Raw genomic sequence first — 21138 nt, forward strand, 5'->3', positions numbered from 1 at the left:
TATATATATTCAAATTTAAATTTCAAATATTCAAATTTATTTTAGAAATTATTGTGTTTACGTTGACGGGACTATAACTGAGTGTACATCAGCATTTTCGATGTATTTTGTAAGCCAAGTTGAGCAATAGTTTGAAGATCGAAAATTAATTTTTTTTTAAATAAAAAAGTGAGATATTATTAATTTTTTAATATTTTTTTTAATGATAAAAGGATAATATGAATTTGTGATGGATATGAAATTCCCAAAAAAAAAATTAAAATTAAAAATTGAAGATAGGGAGAGGCCAAGTGGGTTCCAATGGATGGTTGCTTACCAATGATACGTACGGCTACTCAAAATGGATAACACACTCAACAATTTGAGGCCCATGTAAAAATTGGCCCACATTATGTGGGCCCAACGCTTATTCTTATTCTTATTATTTTTATTAAAAAAAAAAAAATTCATAAACTTTCAACCTAGCCTCCTCTGTCCCTCGGGACCAACGTAGTACTGGATCACTCATTGGAGTTACAGATCGCTAAATCTTTCTACGACTGCAACATCCGTGATTGAATCACCATGCATCCTCATTTGACTTGCAAGACTCATAATCCTACGAGCTCTCTGTCTCATGCATGCATCTAACCTGCTCGCGTGGTTCACCGTATGGTGTAGGTCTGTGTCAAAGGTGGAACTGGATGAGGAGCTGATGAAGAGCCGGAATCCATGTATATTTGAAAGGGGTTAACCTCCTTGCTCTTCTCACTAAACCTTTTACTAAATAAATAAAGAAATAAATATTTAATTTGAGATGAAAACGGTTTTGTTTTAAAAATAATTTAATGGATTTAATAAATGCTTTTTCAAAAGTTTTATTATTATTCTTAAACTTTAAAATAAAAAAATATAAAGTTTTATGAGTACTTTTAATGTTTTTTTAAAATACTTTGAAATTTTTTAAAAAAAAAAATTAAATATACTCTTACGGTTGATACTATGTTTCAAAAATATTCCTGAACTTTCAAAAGTAACATTAAATAATTTGGAGATAATCCATGAAGTGTTGTTATATGTTTGTATCTATAAATAGATGGAATGATTTTTTTAAAAATTTTATAAGTATTTTTTAAATAAAATACTGACAATAAAGGTATTTTTAAATTTTTTTTTAAAAGTACGAAGAATATTAATGAAATTTTTTAAAGTTTTAAGAGCATATTTAAAATAGTATTAAAAGTTTAAGGGTATTTTTGAAATAAAGTATTAACGATTTCCATTTAAAATTAACGGTAAAAATACTTTTTTTTTTTAATTTTTTTAAGGGTATTATTGAAATTTTTGAATGATTTAAGAATATTTTTAAAATAAAATACAAAATCCATGGATAATTAGCCTTTATTAAATTTCAAATTTATTTTTTGAATTTTAAAATGGTGTTTATTTGAATTGAAATTTTTAAATTTTATTTATATGTCTCAAAAATTTTAAGTCTTTAAAAAAAAATTAAAATATTAAAGTTAATTGATATAAATTTAAATTTTATAGCTAAAAAAAATTCTACATTTTAAATTTCGTATATAATAGATTTTTCAATATTAAAAAAAAAACTAAAAAATTTTAGAAACTAACTTTAATTTTAAAAGTTTAAGAACTAAATAGACATAAACTTTAAAGTTCAGTGACTCAATTTGTAATAAATTTTTTTCTCGTTCAATTCTTTTTTAGCATACTTCATTCTCGATCCTTGAAATGTTTCCATTTTATTCTCGAGATATACGAATATTTAATCAAATCTACGTTCAGTAAACATGGTTGAAATTGAACATAGAAATGGATACATGATTTGAAATTTTATTCCTTTTAATTTTTTTTTTTTTTTTTAATTTGACAATTGGTAGGTAGGGCTCAAAAAATGAATCCTTAATATGATAATAAATTTTTATTTCCTGAATTATATATATTTTTAATTAAAATAATATTTAAAATATTTCGGTCAATATTCATTTTTAATTACAACAAGAAGAGGGACTTAATTGCAATTTTTTAATTTTTTTTTGCAGTCGATTTGATAATGATCGAGCGACATTGCTTCTTCGGCCCGAACCCAGGAATTTCCTAGATATGATGCAAAATGGATCTTGTTCTATCGTTGATCAGAGATTTCTCTATGAACAATACGAATCGGAGTTTGAAGAAGGGGAAGGAGAAGGAGTCCTCGACCCGCAACGGATAGAGGAGGATTTATTCAATCACATAGTTTGGGCTCCTAGAATATGACGCTCTTGGGGCTTTCTATTTGATTGTATATAATGATTCAAAATATTAAAAAAAAAAATAATAATATTCGGTTTAATATTTTATTACAAATAAAGAATTAACTAGATATTTCTTATCGAGAATTCGATCATCGCAAAAATAAATGAAATTTTTTTATGAGAAGAGAGGTTGAAATAGACGTCGGGATGGAGATGAGAAAGTTTTCTCGTCCCTGCCCTACCTTATGGACATCTCCACTCTCTATTATTTCAAACGAGCATTTTCACATTAGATAGTATTCTCGGTCGAATATTTATATTAATTTCCATGTGATATATATAAGTTACGTAAAAACGAATTCATATATTCTTATAAATCGAAGTTTTTTTTAGATATAATAAATATGAAATTTGGGGATTTTAATCTTTGATCTTAAAGGAAGAAATTTATATCAATTATGGTTGAGCTATGTTCATATTGGCACATCCGAGCTCCCTGTCTTTGATAACCAAAGTTTCAACTTTTGTAGGATTAGAGTAGTTTTTGGACTACCCATCACGACGTGAAGGTTTTTGTGAACGATAAAGAAGACAAAACAAAACGTTACTAAATACTATATTTTGTTTTAATGGCTCGAGAGTTTGACAAAGTCGTAATCAGATATTTAAAAACGGGATAAATTAACTCGTTTTTTTCTCTTTTACGCAATTTGTACTAAAAAGAAAAAAAAACATATAAATATTTTATTGGGTCAAAGTTCAAACATATCATAGGACTTCATGAAGCGTATTAATACTTCCATCTATTTAAATATTATGATATTATAACATATTGCATAATTTCATCTTATAATAAACTTTATTTAATTTTGTTAAAACACTATTATTTAATTAATCACGCGAGATTTCATATCGATTGAAGAGGAAAACGAAACATTTTTTATAAAGGGTTTGAAAACCTCTCTTTAATAAATATGTTTTAAAACCGTGAGGTTGACGACGACGGTACGTAATGAGCCAAAGCAGCTGCTAGCAATGGATTTGGACTGTTACAAATGGTATAGAGCCAGACAGTGAGCGGCGTGTTAGCGATGACACTAGCCTACAAAAGGAGTAGATCGTGAGATCTCACGGTTGGAGATGATAACGAAATATTCCTTATAAACGATGTAGAAACCTCTGCATCTTTGAAACTTTGAAGACGAACGGATCAAGACGAACAATATCTATTTAGTTTTAAAGAAATTAAAAGATATTATACCTTCCCAATAATTCAATAAATATTATATTTAAAAACTAAAGGGTTCTTTTAAATATTTATTTTTATTTTTAAAATTTAGTAAAAATTCAATCATTTCTTTTTAATTCCATCATTAAATATTTCTATATATTTTTTTAAAAATTTAATTCATGTGATTATAGTTTAATTAAATCTATTAAAACATGTTTTAAGGTCGGATCTCGTCTTAGATTACAAGTTTCTCACCCTTTTACATTTAATAAAAACATGTTGGATGTTCAAAGAATTGTCCCGCAAGACAATTATGTCAACTCGAGACATTGAGATTTAACAAATTTACGAGGATCAAGTTGAAAATTTTAAATTTTCCGCGCCTAAATTGAAGCTTAAGCTACTGTATTAAAATTAAAATAATTATTTTGTAAATCTAGTCTCTAAAACCCGTTTAATAATCATTACGTTTTTAGCTTTTGAAATCGTCAATAGAAAGTGGATAATAAAGCAGAAAAACTTACCGACGTGCAATTGTGCGGCACTCACTTCCCAGCAAGAAGCGAGTTAAGCCAATTCCTTCTTGCATCGCCTACGACCAAGCGATGTATGCTCGAGCCTCTAATCCTGATTCAAGAAGAAAGTTTTAGAAAACAGGGGCAGAGAGATTTCGAAAAGCAAGATTTGAAAGATTGAAATTGGTGTTATATGAAATGCAAGCAAAAAGGTAACAACAACGGCTCACGTATATAACTATCGGGAGGGAGAAGTTGACAATAGTAGAAACACTGTTTACAAATTTAATCTAAAAATATTCTTAATTATTTCATCGAAAGCAAAACTTGATTTATCTGCTCTTTCTAAGAAACATCTCTCAAATAAGCTTCGCGGTTCATGTCGATAAGCTCGTGCTTGTCGGGAGGGACGTCGAAAAATCTATGAAGTAGAACATCCGACATTTAAATTGAAAGTTCAATAATCTGTAAAACAAAACATCCCGGACTCATCTAATAATCATTAAGTTTATAAACACTAAATCCACACAAATCTCTTCATTTTATAATCTAATTCTAAAAATATTTTCGAAATTGAACTAAAGTTTTGAATATTTGACTCGCAAACGTACCTACTAAAATCATAGTAAACACGAATAGAAAACAAGCAAAAATTATAAACGAAATCGTAAACGAATCGAAAGGTACGCTCTTTTTTTAGTCCAAATTCAATCCTTCGGAATTGACTTTAAAAAATGGTAAAAAAAGTAGGAATCTTTTTGTAACGATCCTAAATTTTTACAGAGTTGCTATTAACGTCTCGTGTTCATCGATCCCATCGGAGAGACATGGGACCAACGGGAAGGGTAAGAGAAAAATAAATGAATGGCCGTCTTTCCTCGCTCACTTCACCCTTCTCGTCTATTAATAGCCACCACAGCCTACCCGCTCTGCGCCACGCCATTCCATTCGCTACCCATTTCCCCTTCTCCGCTTTCATCACTGCCCATTACGTCTTCTTCCCCAATTCTATCTATTAGAATCGTGAATTTCCGCCATTTTTCTGGTAGAAAACCCCAACTCCGAACTTGATTTTGTGGATTCCTCTGCTTTCTTTTCGTCATTTGTTGTTGATTCTCGCAATGTTTCCGTGTTTTCATTCAATTTAGGGTTTCGATTTCTGGGTAGTTCTTGATTTATTGTTTTTCGTTTGATTTGTTTGAATTTTGTGAAATTCACATTCCCTTCTGATGATGAATCTCCATAACGTTGCAGAATGGGGAGCGCAGGGGAAGCGAATTATGGTTCTTACACTTATCAGGAGCTTGAAAGAGAGCCGTATTGGCCATCGGAGAAGTTGAGAATCTCCATCACCGGCGCCGGTGGGTTTATCGCCTCTCACATTGCTAGGCGTTTGAAGAGCGAAGGCCATTACATCATTGCTTCTGATTGGAAAAAGAATGAACACATGACAGAGGATATGTTCTGCCATGAATTCCATCTTGTTGATCTTAGAGTGATGGAAAATTGCTTGAAGGTCACTGAAAAAGTCGACCATGTCTTCAATTTAGCTGCTGATATGGGCGGTATGGGCTTCATCCAATCCAACCACTCTGTTATCATGTATAATAACACCATGATTAGCTTCAATATGCTTGAAGCTGCAAGAATCAATGGCGTCAAGAGGTTAGTTTTCATGAAAATCTTTCTCAATTCATGGTTTCTAGCACGGTACATGACTGGTTAATGCTTTTACGCTTTAGAATCATGGTTTGTGCGTGGTGGGGTCAGGATGAGCTAGAAATTTTTATGAGCTTTTATGTGTATAATCATTGTTCTTGGCTTTGTCCCTTCCATCTTGTGGATACAGGTTTTTCTATGCATCTAGTGCTTGTATCTATCCTGAATTTAAGCAATTGGAAACTAATGTGAGCTTGAAAGAGTCAGATGCTTGGCCTGCTGAGGTACATATTTGCTTCTATGTTAACGACTAAGAAACGAAGCTATTGTTAGCTATGTCGTTATTAAAACCGTGTTAACGATTGTTTTGTAGCCTCAAGATGCTTATGGTTTGGAGAAGCTTGCTACGGAGGAGTTGTGCAAGCATTATACGAAGGATTTTGGTATCGAGTGTCGAGTTGGGAGGTTTCATAACATTTATGGTCCGTTCGGAACATGGAAAGGTAGATTGAAATGCCGAAAAGGGTTATATTTCGTTCGAGCTTATGTTGTAAGATCTAATAGCTATCAGTTTATTCATGTAGGTGGAAGGGAAAAGGCTCCTGCTGCATTTTGCAGGAAGGCTCTTACTTCTGTAGACAAGTTTGAGATGTGGGGTGATGGTCTTCAGACAAGATCTTTCACTTTCATTGATGAATGTGTTGAAGGTGTGCTTAGGTAAGAAAGCTCATCTGCTGCAAATTCCATGTTTAAAATTTTTGCTTCTCGGATTTGATACGATCGGCCAAGGTGGCTGAAGCCTTCCTTGAATTAGATGGGCTTGGTGTAACATTCCAAGCCTACCGCTAGGAGATATTGTCTTCTTTGGGCTTTAAGACGCGGAGAGGTTTCCAGACCCTTACAAATAATGTTTCGTTCTCCTCTATAACCGATGTGGGATCTCACAATCCACCCCCTTGAGGGCCTAGTGTCTTCGCTGGTACACCACCTAATGTCTGGATTTGATACTATTTGTTTCAGCCCAAACCCACTGCTAGGCTTCCACTTAAGGGTTTAAAACGTCTCTGCTAGAGAGAGGTTTCCACACCCTTACAAAGAATGTTTCGTTCTCCTCCCTAACCAATGCGGGATCTCACACTTGACCATGACCGTTATAGTACTTTTTGGCTTATTGGTTTCAGCTCTAGCTTCACTAAATTAAGGTTGAGCTAAAGGGAAAATGATGTATAGATTGTATGTAGGCTGTACACTGATCTGTTTGGTTGTGAACTTTTTGATTCATGAGTTGGGGTGACTGCTTAATGATTGATGTCTTTGTTGAGTGAACGAACAGCTCGATTGCTTGGCGATCTTTTGTTACAAACCATAGCTCGCTCAGGATGAGATTTTAATCATCGAACTTCTGTTTGCAGATTGACGAAGTCGGACTTCCGTGAGCCAGTGAACATTGGAAGCGACGAGATGGTGAGCATGAACGAAATGGCTGAAATCGTTCTGAGTTTCGATAACAAAAAGCTTCCAATTCACCACATCCCTGGTCCCGAGGGTGTCCGTGGTCGTAACTCGGACAACACACTCATTAAAGAGAAACTTGGGTGGGCTCCCACAATGAAGTTGAAGGTAAATGTCGAGCCATTCGTTTTCATCTCGACGATCCTAAATTCTTCGCAACTTCGTCACCTATGCTTTCCTGTATATTATGTGTAGGATGGTTTGAGAATTACCTACTTCTGGATCAAGGAGCAGATTGAAAAAGAGAAGTCTCAAGGCATTGACCTCTCACTTTATGGATCATCAAAGGTCGTTGGTACCCAAGCTCCGGTTCAACTCGGGTCACTCCGTGCTGCCGATGGTAAAGAGTAATTAGTTAACACCCGGATAAGCCGTTCGGGTTGTATCGGTGCAACCCGACCTATACTAGCTGTTTTCAAAAGTTGCTATTACTACCTACTACATTCTCTGTAGTGTTAAGATGTTACTGGATACTTTTATATGCCTCCTACTATTCTATTCAATTCTACATGCCCTTAAGGAAATAGTGTAGTTTTGTTTAGCAGGTTCATGTTCTTGTCTGATTTCTTACAGATTTTCCAGTAAACTGTTAATTCTGAAATCTATGCTTCGTTCAACAGAGAGCAGAGGTCTGAACCATGATTTTTACGACGTTTATCTAAGTTTAGAATCCGATAACGTTGAATTCTATGAACTCTAAGTAGGACACTGTTTGTAACCACCTAAGTCTACCGCTAGTAGATATTGTCCGCTTCGGTTCGTTGCGTTTGTTAGGGAGAGATTTTTATGCCCTTATAAGAATGCTTTGTTATCCTCTCCAACGTGGCATCTCACAATCCACTCCTTCGAGGCCCAACGTCTGCACTGACACACCGTTTGATATTTGGCTCTGATGCCATTTCTAATTGCCCAAACCACCACTAGCAGATATTGTTTGCTTTGGCCCGTTATATATTGTCGTCTTCTCCCCACTCTTATAAGAGGTTTTTTTTTTTTTTAGAACTTTGACATGAGCTTTGAAGACATTATTAGAAAGCCAACAAAAACACAATAAATAACAGTACTCGACAAGTCAATGAGATTTGACGCGTCGAGAAAATCATATACGTAAAAGGGAATGATAGAAATTAAACGATAAAACCCATCAAAATCAAAGCAAAAAGTGATGGTTCAAGAAGGGAAAGAAGAGAAATCACTTGGTGCCAATGAGGCCACCTTCCCATCTGCTTCACCTTTTGCTTTGTGGTCCTTTTAAAAGGACGTGTACGTTTCCCAATTCATTTTCAACTGCCCCTTTTTCCTTGTCCTTTTTTTTTTTTGGGGGGCAATGGCCTACCTAGGTAATGGATAGCCCGTAACGAGTATAAAATCAATATCAACTTAAGTATAGTTCAATAGCTAAAACATTTTTATTAGTATTAAACACAACTCGTTTGTTAATTAATCAATATTAAACATCTTTATTAGTTAAGACATATTTATGACGCGGTAGGGATTTAATGTTAATATTAAATACGAAATTTTTAACCTATCCGATACTAATAAAAGAAAATTTGTAACCTTGTGAGTAAATATGCTCTTTGTAGAAGCAATACTAATATTTTGTAATCAACCTGAAATTATTGTTGATGTTACTATTTCTAAACATATGGGACCATAGACCAATAAATAAGGTCATATTTGGGTATATACCAGTTGATGAGCATATACCTTTTGAGGCTCTCACGTCGAGTTCACAAAAAAGCAAATAATAATAATAATAATAATAAATCTTCTCATTTATTAATCTTCAATATTTGGAGAGATGTAAGCAATGAAATGAGACATAAAGTTCAAGGCTTGTCATGTAATACGTCTCTCTCGTGATAGTCATAATCATGTTACATGGTTCAAATACTTGCACATACAAAAAAAAAATTATTCGACAAAAAAATTAGCCGAACTTATTAACTAGTTGAATTATGTTCGACAGACTAAAATAAATGAACTTAGGGAAGAGGCAAAAGGCAAGAAGATGTGGAAAATAGTAGTGTAACGTGTTTCATTAAGTGACGACTCTCACAAAATAAAATCTTATACGTGGACTCCTCAAAAAGCTCTCGAATAAAGTAGAGGTCATTTTCACTGAGATTGTGAATCAACATTTATATACAAAAATTAATTTCAGGAAAAAAAATAATCTTTGTTTTAATTTTGGTTAAATCATAAACTAAAACAAGTTTCTGTTCTATTTTGTGAGGTATTTGGCTGGACAAAATAATAGAATTTTCAAAGAATTTAAGAAAGCTGGGGAAGAAATTTGGTAGTTAGTAAAGGTTTAATGGTTCTCTGGTTTCGATTGGGGAGGAAAACGAAACATTCTTTACAAGAGTGTAGAAACTTCTCCCTAGCAAACACGTTTTAAAAACTTTGAGAGGAAGTTCAAAAGGGAAAGCTCAAAAAGGACAATATCTGCTAGCGGTGGGTTTGGGACGTTAGGTGAGATCCCACATCGATTGGGGAGGAGAACGAAACATTCGTAGAAACCTCTCCCTAACAAATGCATTAAAAACTTTGAGGGGAAGCTTGAAAAGGAAAGACCAAAGAGGACAATATTTGCTAGTGGTGGGTTTGGGTCGTTAGAGTGTTGAGGCTTCTACTTTTTGGAAGGGCTTCTATGCATTATATATAACCTATGGAAAAGAAGGTGCACTTTCCGAAAAGAAAACAAGAAAATTCAAAGAATAAATATCAATAAAGCAAGCAAAGAAAAGGATGCAAATGAAGCATGCATTTTACTTTTAATCTCACCAGACAAAAGCTTCACCTAGCAGTACATGATTTTTTCTGGTAGGATTATAAATTGTTCCTCACAAAAATGTATAACTAAATCCCATCTGAATGATACATTTTATTCTGATTCTGTATGTCATGGTATAAAACTATTGGCCACTTCAAGGGGCTCCAAATTCAGTATGGTATATAATGAACATGACTATGTTTCAGGATAACATGCTAGCCCCCAACGCAAGTTTGATATCATAATTACTTTACTCTTAAATGCTCGTACCTGATCATAAGAGAATGATGATCGAAGAAACGACCGATTCCGTAAGTGATGACCCGAGCTTCAGATGTAACACGGTCGCCTTGCTCATTTGGGGTCATAATCATAATACACAGGACTGGCTTCAAGCTGCTCCACAAATATCTCCAAAATCTCCTTTGCAAGTTTTTCAACTTGATTCTTTTCGGATATTGAACCACACTTCTCCTTCGCTATATCAGCAAATATTGCATCATAGAGAAGAACCACGGCATCATTGGCTTCTGTAGGTGGCAAGCCCAGTTCCCTCCATTCTTTTTCGAAGTAATTCCTGATATTTTGCGAAGTTGTTACCTCATCCTCTTCTTTATGGGTTCCCTGCCACTGCCAGAGCTTTTCTATGACATTGCTGAATTGCTTCTCGTCAGCCAAAAGCTGCAACTCACATCAGGAATTACAATATTTTCAAAAGTATTCATAGTTCCCAAATAGTAGTAAGAAGTCATGCAAGTCGATGTTCACTAGAGTAGATTAGATGAAAATAAAACTTCATCACAAAGAAGAAAACTACCAGATCTCACTGTGTATATATACATTCAGTTTACAATATCTGAAGTGCAGGTCACTTAATTTGGAATGGGTATACTTGACGATATAAATCATTTGGAAAACAGATTTGTTCAATAGCATGTCTCTTACAAGATCAATTAGGATTGGCTCTACTTCATGAAGAGAATATGGTTGAAGGAAATTATATGTGAAGGATCAGACATAAATTGATATGGACTCCTTAGAATTGGTAACTTCGACTCCAGTGAACTAGCTCACTGCATTCAGTGGTATCTATCATCATAAGACCAACAGAAAGAATATTTTCCTCGAGTATAAAATAATAACAACAATATCACATGGTATTAAGTGCAGTGGATAGTTCTAAGATCCAGAAGCTAGTCAACACAGTGCAGAAATTAAGGGGAAAAGAAACTACAGGTCGGGGCTTACCCATTTTTTGTCAGTGCCTGTTACTGATAGTATAATGTTAAAATTTCCAAAATTAATGAATCCACAATTTGATGGGTGTAATCCTTCTAGTATGTAAAATGTCGGATGCAGATAAACCAGGCCAGTAAACTTGTCTAAGAAAATATGCTAATGATGGTATTAAGGGTTTACTACACTTTCAAAGTTTCTCACAAAAAAAGGGTTTACAACACTTCCCAATTCCCAATGTCAAGGGGAAGATATCATTGAAGGGTATGTCCAAGGAAGAAAAGGAAAGGTACCGATTTACCTTTTTTATCCGAGCTCCATTAGCGACCTTGATACTTTGAATGAAAACATAAGGCTTTTTTGCAAGAGTATCTGCTAACTCTTGAAGGACAGGCTGAAGCACTTCTGCAAATTGAGCTTGGCCCAATTCATTGCTGCTCTCCACTTCGTGTTTTTGCAAGATGTCGCTCAGCAAAGGATATTCTGTTTCATCACTGGTATGTTACAAAGAGAAGTTCGTTGCAAATGCACACAGGTTATAACTTCATATGTGAAGTAGGGTCCTTTTACTGATCAGTTAAAAAATAGAACAAATGCTCAAAACTAAAGTTCCTTACGTCATAGTAGAGAAAAGGTGTTTAAAAACCATTTCCAAGTTAGGAAAATCCAAAGAGAATGTTCATACAAAAATTTCTCATTGATGAGTCTGATCTGCATCTCTTTAATGTATTACAACATTCTAGAAATTCATCCATCCATTTAACGTGGAAAGCATTCATAGTCGTGATAAACATGTGATGCAGTATGTTTTTTTCTGCAAATAGTTAGAGACTTGTACCAGTATAATGTAGCTAGCTACTGTACCACTAAGAGGAGATTCAAAATACCCTTGTAGAAGCTTATGCACGGGAGTTTTAAACATGATATGTTGAACACATGAAACAGTGGATATAATTGAGCAGACAGTTTTGAAAAATTCCACAAACAAAGGCAGGAAGACCAACTTGCAAATAAATTCGTTGTAGAAGCGTGTACAGGACAATTCTCAGTCTAAAGACATAGACCAAAGTAAAAATGGAAAGTAGATTACCAAGAATTAAACAAGAAAAAAGGAGAAAAGGAGGAAAGTAAAATATGAATAAACCTGAGAGAGGTGGTACACCCGTTTCAACCCCCATGTGGATAAGAGCATTTTTAATCTCACTCTTCTTGATCTTTCCTTTATCTTCTGTATCTAAATCAGTGAAAAGGGACTCAGCTAGCATTGCAAAATCATCTTCATCATCTAAGAAAACACGCAGATTGTTCCCATCCAAAATTGACACTACAACAGGATCATCTGGGAAAACAAAAATTTATTAGTAACGTTTTCTTGCTATAGAAATAAAACAAAGAGATATATCCAACAGATCGTTCATAATACACAGTTATCTAGGTAATCCTCGATCATTCTACTAGACTAAAATGGTTGAACCAGACAGATACATGATATCTGTACCAAGGTATATATATATATATATCTAAATTATCAGATTATAACTTTTGAGCGGATTATCTAGTTCACATTGGCAATCAACGCCCTACACGTGCTTGGAATCCAGTTAAACAACAAACATTTAATCCATCAGTTCAATTTCATCATGCTGAAACAATTTCTCCTTACTTTTCTGTTCATCCTTCACAGTCTAATTCACTATTCGCAAGATCTAAAATGTTAAATTCATGATTTAAAAAAAAAAAAAAACACTCAATCGTACTTCTTGATGAGCTGCCAAAAGCTCCGATAACGAAATTCACGAACATTACGCACTAAGACACCATACAAACACGAGAAAACAAGATACCTCGTAAACCATCAGCGATCGCAGCTACATAGGCCTTCAGAATCTCAGAGGCTCGTTCACGAGTGAGCTCCGATCGTCGGAAAGCAACAATGTCGTGGAAGCCAATGCGATTAAGAGCAGATGATCTGAGAGTCTCCGGCAAGGCGATCCCGAACAGAGACGAGGAGACTGAGGAATCGGCAAGGTCGAGGACCTGAGCTCCGGTGACACTACGATCGGAGAAGAGCAGAGAGAGGTCGATGGATCTTAGCTGCGTGCCGTCCAGGATCGTTATTGTGGCTTCTGACATTTTCGCAGAGCGGAAGAAAAGCTCGAGAGAGGGAAATGGAGAGTTTACTTCAAACGCGAAATTGACTCTTTGGGCTTACGAAGACTATCTCTGTCTTTTATCGAAATATACGGTTTTTTTTTTTTAATTTAATCCATTTTAAATTTTTAATTATGTTCCAAAATTTTCAATTTTGATTAGAAAAATATAAATTTCGACGATTTTTTTTTTTTTTTAAATATTCTTGAATTTTTGTTTTAGAGTCTAATTTTTATTTAATTTTAATCACATTTTTACGACGGATCTTCTTTGTTTAATTTTATGATAATGTGAAAATCTCTTCTTAATAAAAAATATTTTAAAATTGCGAAGCTGAAAATAATATATGGATAAACCTGATAATATCCGTTAGTGGTAAGTTTGAGCTATTATAAATGGTATTAGAGCTAGTCACAGTAAACAAAACCGTGAAACTAAGTATACACATCAATTATAAAAAAAAAAATATAAAAAATGAATTTTTTTAACATTTTACTTGGTCTTTCTTTTTAGTATTTGTATTATATATATATAGTCTTTGTCTCTAATTAATTAAATGGGACTTTTTACAATTCCTTGGAGAAAAAATAATAAATAATTTACATGAGATAGAAAAAGAAAAAAAAATAATAAACATCTTTAGAAGACTGACAAAGAAATAATAAAATATATGAATCTAAAATTATTTTTCTTAAAAAAATAAAAAGAAAAAGGCTAGAGTAATTTTATTTTATTTTTATTTCAACTTTGCCCTTCTTAATTCATTAACAGATTTTATTTATTTTATTCAATTTTATTTTTCTATTAAAAAAAAAAAAAACTACTGGGACCCTTGGACCTAGTCGATATGTGCACATTTTAAAAATAGCATTAACACGGAAAACATCTATTAACACTTCATAGATTATCTCCGAACATTTTAATGTTACTCTTGAAAATCCATCGGTATTTTTGAAATGTCATACTAATTGTAAATATAATTTTTGAATTTTTTTTTTAAATTAAAGTTATTTTTTACCTTTTAAATAACGTCAAAGATTATTTTTTAATTAAAAATAAATAAATAAATAAAGTTTAAGAATATTTTTATTAATTTAATCTATTTAAATTTGAATACCAAAATAAAATAGAATTTAAATTAGGGCCACCAAAATTATATTTTAAACCCATCTTATTCCTATCTCATTTTGAATAAATGTATTATTTTATATATTTAAACTTGTTTTTATTGTTATTATTATTTTTTTAGTTCAAAATGTTTTTTATTTTCATAAAATTAAATGAGAAAATTATAATAAATAATTTTTAAAAATATATACGTTTACTCAAAAAATAAAATATTATTCATACATTTACCATATCAACCTTTCAAAACAAGTATAAAAAGTCCTAATATTTATTAAATAATACAACATGTGACCCATAAATATATATATTTATCGATAAGGACCCAATATATTATAAATTATTAAATTTGAATCTCTAATATATACATACATATATATACATATATGTATACATATATATACATATGTATATATATAGCCTAATTTTTTCATCAAAGACCAGCTGCTTCTTCTTCTCCATTGCATCATGTCGGAAGAGCAAATTTTAGAGTTTCAAGAAGCTTTTTGTCTGCTCGACAAAGATGGTGATGGTACGTGTGAGTTATGAATATCGTAATCAAATTCTCTTCCATCACCGCTCGTGGCAGCTGACCGTTGCCACGATCGACCTTTTGTTCTTGAATTTTTGAATTACCGATCATCGTTTGATAACCATTTTGTTGTTCGAGTTTTTCGTTTTTTTGTAAAATAATTGTATGATCTATTCTCATAATTTCTTTAGGTCGAACTTTTTTTTCGTTTTACGATGAAAACTCGAATTTCTGAGGCTAATGATATACGTCATAGCCCGTTGAATTACGTTCAAGATAACTAGATATCTAATCGTAATTATGAACGTTTTTTGAAATATAGGTTGCATAACGATCAAAGAACTTGCTACAGCGATTAGATCGTTACATCAAAACCCTACTGAAGAAGAACTGCAAATCATGATGAATGAAGTTGATGTTAACGGGAGCGGATCCATTGAATTTGAGGAGTTCTTCAATCTCATGGAAAAAAAGATGAAGGTATTTATTAACGTTAATTTCAATTATACGCTTAAACTTTATAAAATTTTTATTTATAATAATAAAAAATTGACGTACCATCTAATATTTAAAAATTAAAAGGCGTATATGATATTATTTATAACTATATAGATTATTGATACAATTTATTTTAAAATATTATTATCATTTAATATACATTAATAGTCACGTAATTACGTAAATAATATAGTTATTTTTAGTAAATTTCAAAGGTAAAAAAAAAAAAAAAAAGTCTAAGGGCATAAATGTAAACTTACTTCCAAATTCGGGTATTTTAATTATTTATTTATTTTTCCACAAGGATTTTTCAAATAATCAATTATATACTTTTAATTTCCACAAATTTTGAACGAGGCCGACTTGTTGGAATATGAGTTTTGACTTTTTATTTTATTTTATATTTTTCGAGGATTATGTAATTTTTAATTTGTTATTTAAAGAAAGTAATTAACAGATAAATTGTTAAACAAGCCTGCTAATGTTTTTTAAAATTATTATTAAATCTTAATTTTGTTGATAAATCAAGTCAATTACTTGTTAAAAAAGCATGTTTATGCTTAAGAAATTGATAAATAAATTAGTTTATTCAATATTTTAAAAGAAATATATTTCAATAATTTATAAAATAATTAAATAACTGTGACGTTTCGAGATAGTTTTTTCTTTTTTTAATTAGTAAAATAATAACAATAATTTTTCTTCCAAAAGAGACACAATGTGCTAACGTTCATCGAAGAAAGACTAATAAAGGGTATTTAAGGATTTATTGAAAGTTCGAGAATTAAATTTAAATATTTGAATATTTAGGAAAATGAAGCCGAAGAAGAATTGAGAGAAGCTTTCAAAGTATTTGATATGGATCAAGATGGGTTTATATCGCCCAACGAGGTTTGACTTCTAATTACCCTAGAGAAAAAGAAAAGGTTGGAAGTGTTTTTGGTTGGTTTTTTAAAATCGATATGGTCTGATGGGTCAGTCGGTTTGAGCGTTTATGAGTTCATCAGCCAACTGATTCCAATTGACACGTGAACTTAAATCGACCAACTGAAGTCAATTCGATCGATCAGCTCGATTTTCGAGTTTTGTTACTTATTTCTACTTAAAACATTTATGAATCCCTCTCGATCATTTTCAATCCCTAAACCCTAACTCGAACAACCCGAGAAAAAGGGTTAAAAGTGGTTTAATTTTGTGTGTTTGTGGCAGCTGAAGAATGTGATGATCCACATGGTGGAGAAATTAACTGATGAAGAAGTAGAGCAAATGGTGAAAGAAGCTGATTTGGATGGAGATGGTCTTATTGACTACGAAGAATTTGCGAAAATGATGCTTCTTATTTGATCCCGAAGTTAAAAAAATTGAATAAATGACTCGATTCATTATTTAATAAAGGTTATCGATGAAAAAATTTACAGCCCGAGTAACTGAGTTGGGTCTATGTAACACTCCAAACTCACCGCTAGCAGATATTGTCCGCTTTGACCTGTTACATATTGTCGTTAGTCTCATAGTTTTAAAACACATCTACTAGGAAGAGGTTTCCACACCCTTCTCTAAGTAATGTTTCGTTCCCCTCTCCAATTGATATGGAATCTCTCAGTCGTAAATATGTTACATCCCCAACTATAGCTCTATTAGAGATATCTACTTAACCCGCACTAACCTACTTCAAACGAGACAGAAAATCCTCATTTAAACAAGGGACGAGAGAGATACTGGAAGAGATTTCTCTCCGGTTAGCTAAACAGGTCTAGAGTAAGGAATTATATCTCCGTTCCCGCTCCGCCCCTATCTCCTATTTCAATCCTCATTCTTGCAAAACACCCCTTTTTTCAGTCAAACAAGGAATTTCGAGTTTCAAATTTTTCCGATACACACATAAAAACTCACACAAACACAACATAATCCTATAACAATATCACTCCAAGTTCATCCCAACATAGAACATCAAGTACAACGTTGTTCATCTCAAACCAACCTTCCACCAAGAATCACTGTCGGATTGAACCTCAAAACAGCTTCATCCTTACAAAGCTCAGCCATCTCCCTCTCCGGTAGCATCACCATCACATTCCTCGCAACCCCTTCTTCATTAGAAGCCATTACAACAATCAATCCATCCCCTTCACAATTCCCAACATTATACGACACATGAACAGCCTTTGAATTCCTCACGAACTTCGTTGCATAACTCAACTTCACTCCCATATGTTCCATACTTACACAAGTCAATTCCGGCCCGTACATCTTGAACGGCGCCGCATATTTCCCGCCCTTTTCTTTCCTGGACTCGAGCCATTCCATCGCGGTCCGAATCTCGTCCTCCCCGTCGAGCTTCTCCAAATGGCTGTGTATCAATCCCACAATCTCTCCCAAATCCCATTGCTCCATGTCCTTTGAGCTTACAGAGAGCTCTGAAAATAGCAGAGCATTCCCAAAGTAGAACCTTTGTGAGGATTGAAATGAAGTTCTTAAGTCAGTGCAGATTGATAATGAATGATTCAGCTCATTCTGGGACAGACCCTTAATTTGTAGGACTTGTTTCCAGAAGAGAGCAGCCAGGAGATCAAAAGGGGTGGCGTTAGGACAATGGTGCTCTGTTTTTGATAGCCATTGGTTGATTGTTGAGTTGGAGAATTTGAAGGTAGCAGAGGCCATTTTGGTAGTAGAAGCTGGTTGGTTTTGTGGCCATGTCTTGGACTTGTTCGCATAGAAGCTGGTTGATTTCATGGCCGTGTTCGGGATTTGTTCGCCGTCTCCAATCGATGGACGGGTGAAAATCGGTGGCGACACGGGTTCGCCCCGGTGAGCATCGGCCCATGCTTTCAGGAGGAAAGTTGCAGAGGTTGGATCTGCAGTTAGGTGAGTGAAGCTCACTCCAATGGCCACACCCCCTCCTTCAAACTCATTGATCTGGACAGTCATAAACACTATCAATCCCGACCCGTGTTAAGGTTTATACTCATAATCTCGTAAACATTTCAAATTTTAATTTTCAATAGATATAAAGACCGATCACGTCATACCTATTCCAAATCCTAATTTTCATTAAAAACTGAATCTTTTGGAGTCCAACATTCAAATTTTCATATTTTCATATAAAATTTATCATCCCTACTTCAACTCGTCTTTTATTTTTATTATTATTCTTTTGTTTATATTAATAATTATTTCTATTTTTTTTATTTTTTAATAATACTCTTAAATTTTTTTAAAAATATTATTACTCTTAATTTTAGATTAAAAAAAAATAATTAATATTTTATTTAAAATATTCTCGAACTTTTTTTTAAGATTTATTATTATATTATTTTATTTTTGATTTTCTAAATTAAGTATATAAACAATTTTTTTTTTTTTAAATTGTTACCTAATTTTTTTAAAAAATCAAAATTAATTGAAAACAAAAAAATAATTAATATATATATATATATATATATATTACCTGTATTCGGAAAGGCGACCAGATATATGGATTCTCCGGCATTTCTTCGAAAGGCGCTAGATTTCTTTCCTCGGCCGAATCGGCAGATCTGAGCCATTCATCAAGAGTGGTCCCCACCTTTGTCATCGTAACCCTAACTCCGGCGTCGTTCGCCTTCACTGCCCAGTTCCCATTCTCCGATCGGGTCAACCGACCCGTCACTGTCGGGTACAGCGACAAAACCCTCGACAGCGACTCTCTCATCGGGTCCAAAATGAACGACCCGAATGGATTTTCGTTGTAGTACATCACCACGGCGGCGCTGTGTAGCTCCATTGCGTGGTCAGCCGCTGTCAGCGAGTAGACCCGACCCGACATGCTCGGGTCGCTCGACACCGCCGTTAGCTTGGTGATCGGCGTCACACGGCTCTGGATTTGAGACATTGGCGCAGAAGACAAACTGTGAGAGAGAGAGAGATTTTTAGTGGCGGAGAGAGTGGTGGAGAGGGAGCGTATTTAAGCCGGAGGAGAGAGGGAGTTGGCCGTTAAGAGAGTGGAAGCAGATGGTTGGGGGCCTTAATGGTGAGGACTACTTTTACTCTTTCATGGACTTTTTTACGGCAAGCACACTGTCACCAATAGAAACTCGACACGTGTCATCATAGACCTTCATGATACCTATTTGACAAAATTCCAAAAATATCCCTCGTTTTTTTTTCTTCTCTTTTAATAAAAAAATATATATTTTTACATAGAATTAAATGGATTTTATTTATTTAAATAGTCTAAGTATTATTCAACTCAGGGTTCTTTTGAGTTCGTACATTTAAAAAAATTCGGTTAGTAAAGAATTATTTATAATTTAATCGATCACTTTATTTACATAAATATGCATCATTTTTAGTAATATGTTCATATGAAACGATCATTTCTCTCTTCTTTAATACATTATTTACAATCTACCATAAGGGTATTTTCGTCCTATTTTAATCCTAAAACGCCTTTTAGTCATACATAACATTTTTCAAGTTGGGGTATTTAAAATTACTAATTTCTTTTGATCGTACTACTAACATGTAAGTAAAGATCTAGCTTTTTTAGCTGATAAAGAAAAAATTATTGATACATTAACCTATTAAACTGTATTTAAGTTGATAAATATCATTGTATTTATTAAGATGTACGTCGTTCGATATAAAGATATATCGAGTAGTATCTCGACACGTGTTTGAAATTTCATTTTGGAGGGATTGTTCGATTATTTAAAAATAGAAAAAATGAGTAAAATTGGAGGATTGAGTTGAGAGAAAATGAGTGGGCACAACGACCAGCCGTGGCATTCAAAACTGGCTGTGCCCATTAATTCACAAGGACAATCTTAAATGTCACATTTGCCCATCTATCTTCTTCTACGACATCAAATTTTAAAATAATTTGGACATGAAAAGATTGATAACATATGTCTGAAGAATTTATTGATAAGATGATACATTCAAAATTTGTTAATATTTTAATAGGACTTTCAAAAAATTGGATGAATCAAGACAACACAATATAGTTTGAGTTTTGGTTCTGTTCAAAAAATTCGATGAATCAAGTCAACACAATATAGTTTCAGTTGGTTCAAATAGATGAAAACTATGTGAATTTGGTTGGTTCGTTGGTTCCTAAAATTGAATTTATTGTTTAAATTTTTAAAAAATACATTTTATTTTTTTATTGAGATACAATTAATTATATATATATATATATATATATATATATATATATATATAAATTTTATTTAATTTTATAATTATTTAATCTCGAAAGACTCAAAATTAATTTTTAAGATATATATATATATACATGTACACACGTATGTATGTATGCATGCATGTATATACACATATACACATACATATACATACACACGTATGTGTATCTATACGTATGTATATGCATATATGTATTCTCGACAGACTCAATTAATTTTTAAGATATATATATATATATATCATTTTTTTTTAAAAAAAATTATAATTATTTATTCGGGAAGGACTCAAAATTAAAATTAATTTTTAATTATTTAAAAATAAATAAATAGATATTTTACTGACTAACATTTTACCTTTTATTAAAAATAAAATTTTGAATGATTTAGGTTGAATTGAGTTTATTATTTGATAAGAGTAAAAAAAAATATTATTATATCTACATTAGGAAGAAGTGAGATATCTCGACCTACTTTTTA

At 33.0% G+C, this 21138-nt stretch overlaps 4 protein-coding genes across 4 annotated transcripts; 2 read left to right on the top strand and 2 right to left on the bottom strand.

The window, feature by feature from the left end:
• Window positions 1-4852: 4852 nt before the first annotated feature.
• On the top strand, window positions 4853-7776 carry LOC111450536 (GDP-mannose 3,5-epimerase 2). The gene is made up of 7 exons (XM_023090724.1): window positions 4853-5031; window positions 5241-5651; window positions 5836-5929; window positions 6019-6148; window positions 6230-6362; window positions 7058-7265; window positions 7353-7776. The coding sequence occupies exons 2-7, from the start codon at window positions 5242-5244 to the stop codon at window positions 7506-7508; spliced, it is 1131 nt and encodes a 376-aa protein (XP_022946492.1). The 5' UTR covers window positions 4853-5031; window position 5241; the 3' UTR covers window positions 7509-7776.
• A 2136-nt stretch (window positions 7777-9912) lies between these two features.
• LOC111450774 lies at window positions 9913-13378 on the bottom strand. The gene is made up of 4 exons (XM_023091062.1): window positions 13017-13378; window positions 12317-12511; window positions 11474-11655; window positions 9913-10617 (listed from the first exon to the last, which is right to left on the bottom strand). The coding sequence occupies exons 1-4, from the start codon at window positions 13303-13305 to the stop codon at window positions 10291-10293; spliced, it is 993 nt and encodes a 330-aa protein (XP_022946830.1). The 5' UTR covers window positions 13306-13378; the 3' UTR covers window positions 9913-10290.
• A 1529-nt stretch (window positions 13379-14907) lies between these two features.
• On the top strand, window positions 14908-16894 carry LOC111450628 (calmodulin-like protein 8). Its single transcript, XM_023090844.1, has 4 exons — window positions 14908-14980; window positions 15303-15460; window positions 16289-16369; window positions 16688-16894. Exons 1-4 carry the CDS (start codon window positions 14917-14919, stop codon window positions 16820-16822), a joined length of 438 nt encoding a protein of 145 aa, XP_022946612.1. The 5' UTR covers window positions 14908-14916; the 3' UTR covers window positions 16823-16894.
• A 254-nt stretch (window positions 16895-17148) lies between these two features.
• On the bottom strand, window positions 17149-19451 carry LOC111450267 (protein ECERIFERUM 26-like). Its single transcript, XM_023090299.1, has 2 exons — window positions 18927-19451; window positions 17149-18394 (listed from the first exon to the last, which is right to left on the bottom strand). Exons 1-2 carry the CDS (start codon window positions 19347-19349, stop codon window positions 17450-17452), a joined length of 1368 nt encoding a protein of 455 aa, XP_022946067.1. The 5' UTR covers window positions 19350-19451; the 3' UTR covers window positions 17149-17449.
• Window positions 19452-21138: the final 1687 nt, after the last annotated feature.

Source organism: Cucurbita moschata, unplaced genomic scaffold (assembly GCF_002738365.1).
Source record: "Cucurbita moschata cultivar Rifu unplaced genomic scaffold, Cmos_1.0 Cmo_Scf00012, whole genome shotgun sequence".
NCBI classification, from domain to species: Eukaryota; Viridiplantae; Streptophyta; class Magnoliopsida; order Cucurbitales; family Cucurbitaceae; genus Cucurbita; species Cucurbita moschata.

Excerpts from the sequence above, each read along its gene's own strand:
- LOC111450536 (XM_023090724.1), top strand. The coding sequence starts at position 5,242 with ATGGGGAGCGCAGGGGAAGCGAATTATGGTTCTTACACTTATCAGGAG. Across the intron at positions 5,930-6,018 it reads CAGATGCTTGGCCTGCTGAG|CCTCAAGATGCTTATGGTTT; the intron begins GTACATATTTGC and ends ATTGTTTTGTAG. Across the intron at positions 6,149-6,229 it reads TCCGTTCGGAACATGGAAAG|GTGGAAGGGAAAAGGCTCCT; the intron begins GTAGATTGAAAT and ends TTATTCATGTAG.
- LOC111450774 (XM_023091062.1), bottom strand. The coding sequence starts at position 13,305 with ATGTCAGAAGCCACAATAACGATCCTGGACGGCACGCAGCTAAGATCC. Across the intron at positions 11,656-12,316 it reads GGGTGTACCACCTCTCTCAG|AATATCCTTTGCTGAGCGAC; the intron begins GTTTATTCATAT and ends GTGATGAAACAG. Across the intron at positions 10,618-11,473 it reads ATGGAGCTCGGATAAAAAAG|CTTTTGGCTGACGAGAAGCA; the intron begins GTAAATCGGTAC and ends TGTGAGTTGCAG.
- LOC111450628 (XM_023090844.1), top strand. The coding sequence starts at position 14,917 with ATGTCGGAAGAGCAAATTTTAGAGTTTCAAGAAGCTTTTTGTCTGCTC. Across the intron at positions 14,981-15,302 it reads GCTCGACAAAGATGGTGATG|GTTGCATAACGATCAAAGAA; the intron begins GTACGTGTGAGT and ends TTTGAAATATAG. Across the intron at positions 15,461-16,288 it reads TCATGGAAAAAAAGATGAAG|GAAAATGAAGCCGAAGAAGA; the intron begins GTATTTATTAAC and ends TTGAATATTTAG.
- LOC111450267 (XM_023090299.1), bottom strand. The coding sequence starts at position 19,349 with ATGTCTCAAATCCAGAGCCGTGTGACGCCGATCACCAAGCTAACGGCG. Across the intron at positions 18,395-18,926 it reads GGTCGCCTTTCCGAATACAG|ATCAATGAGTTTGAAGGAGG; the intron begins GTAATATATATA and ends ATGACTGTCCAG.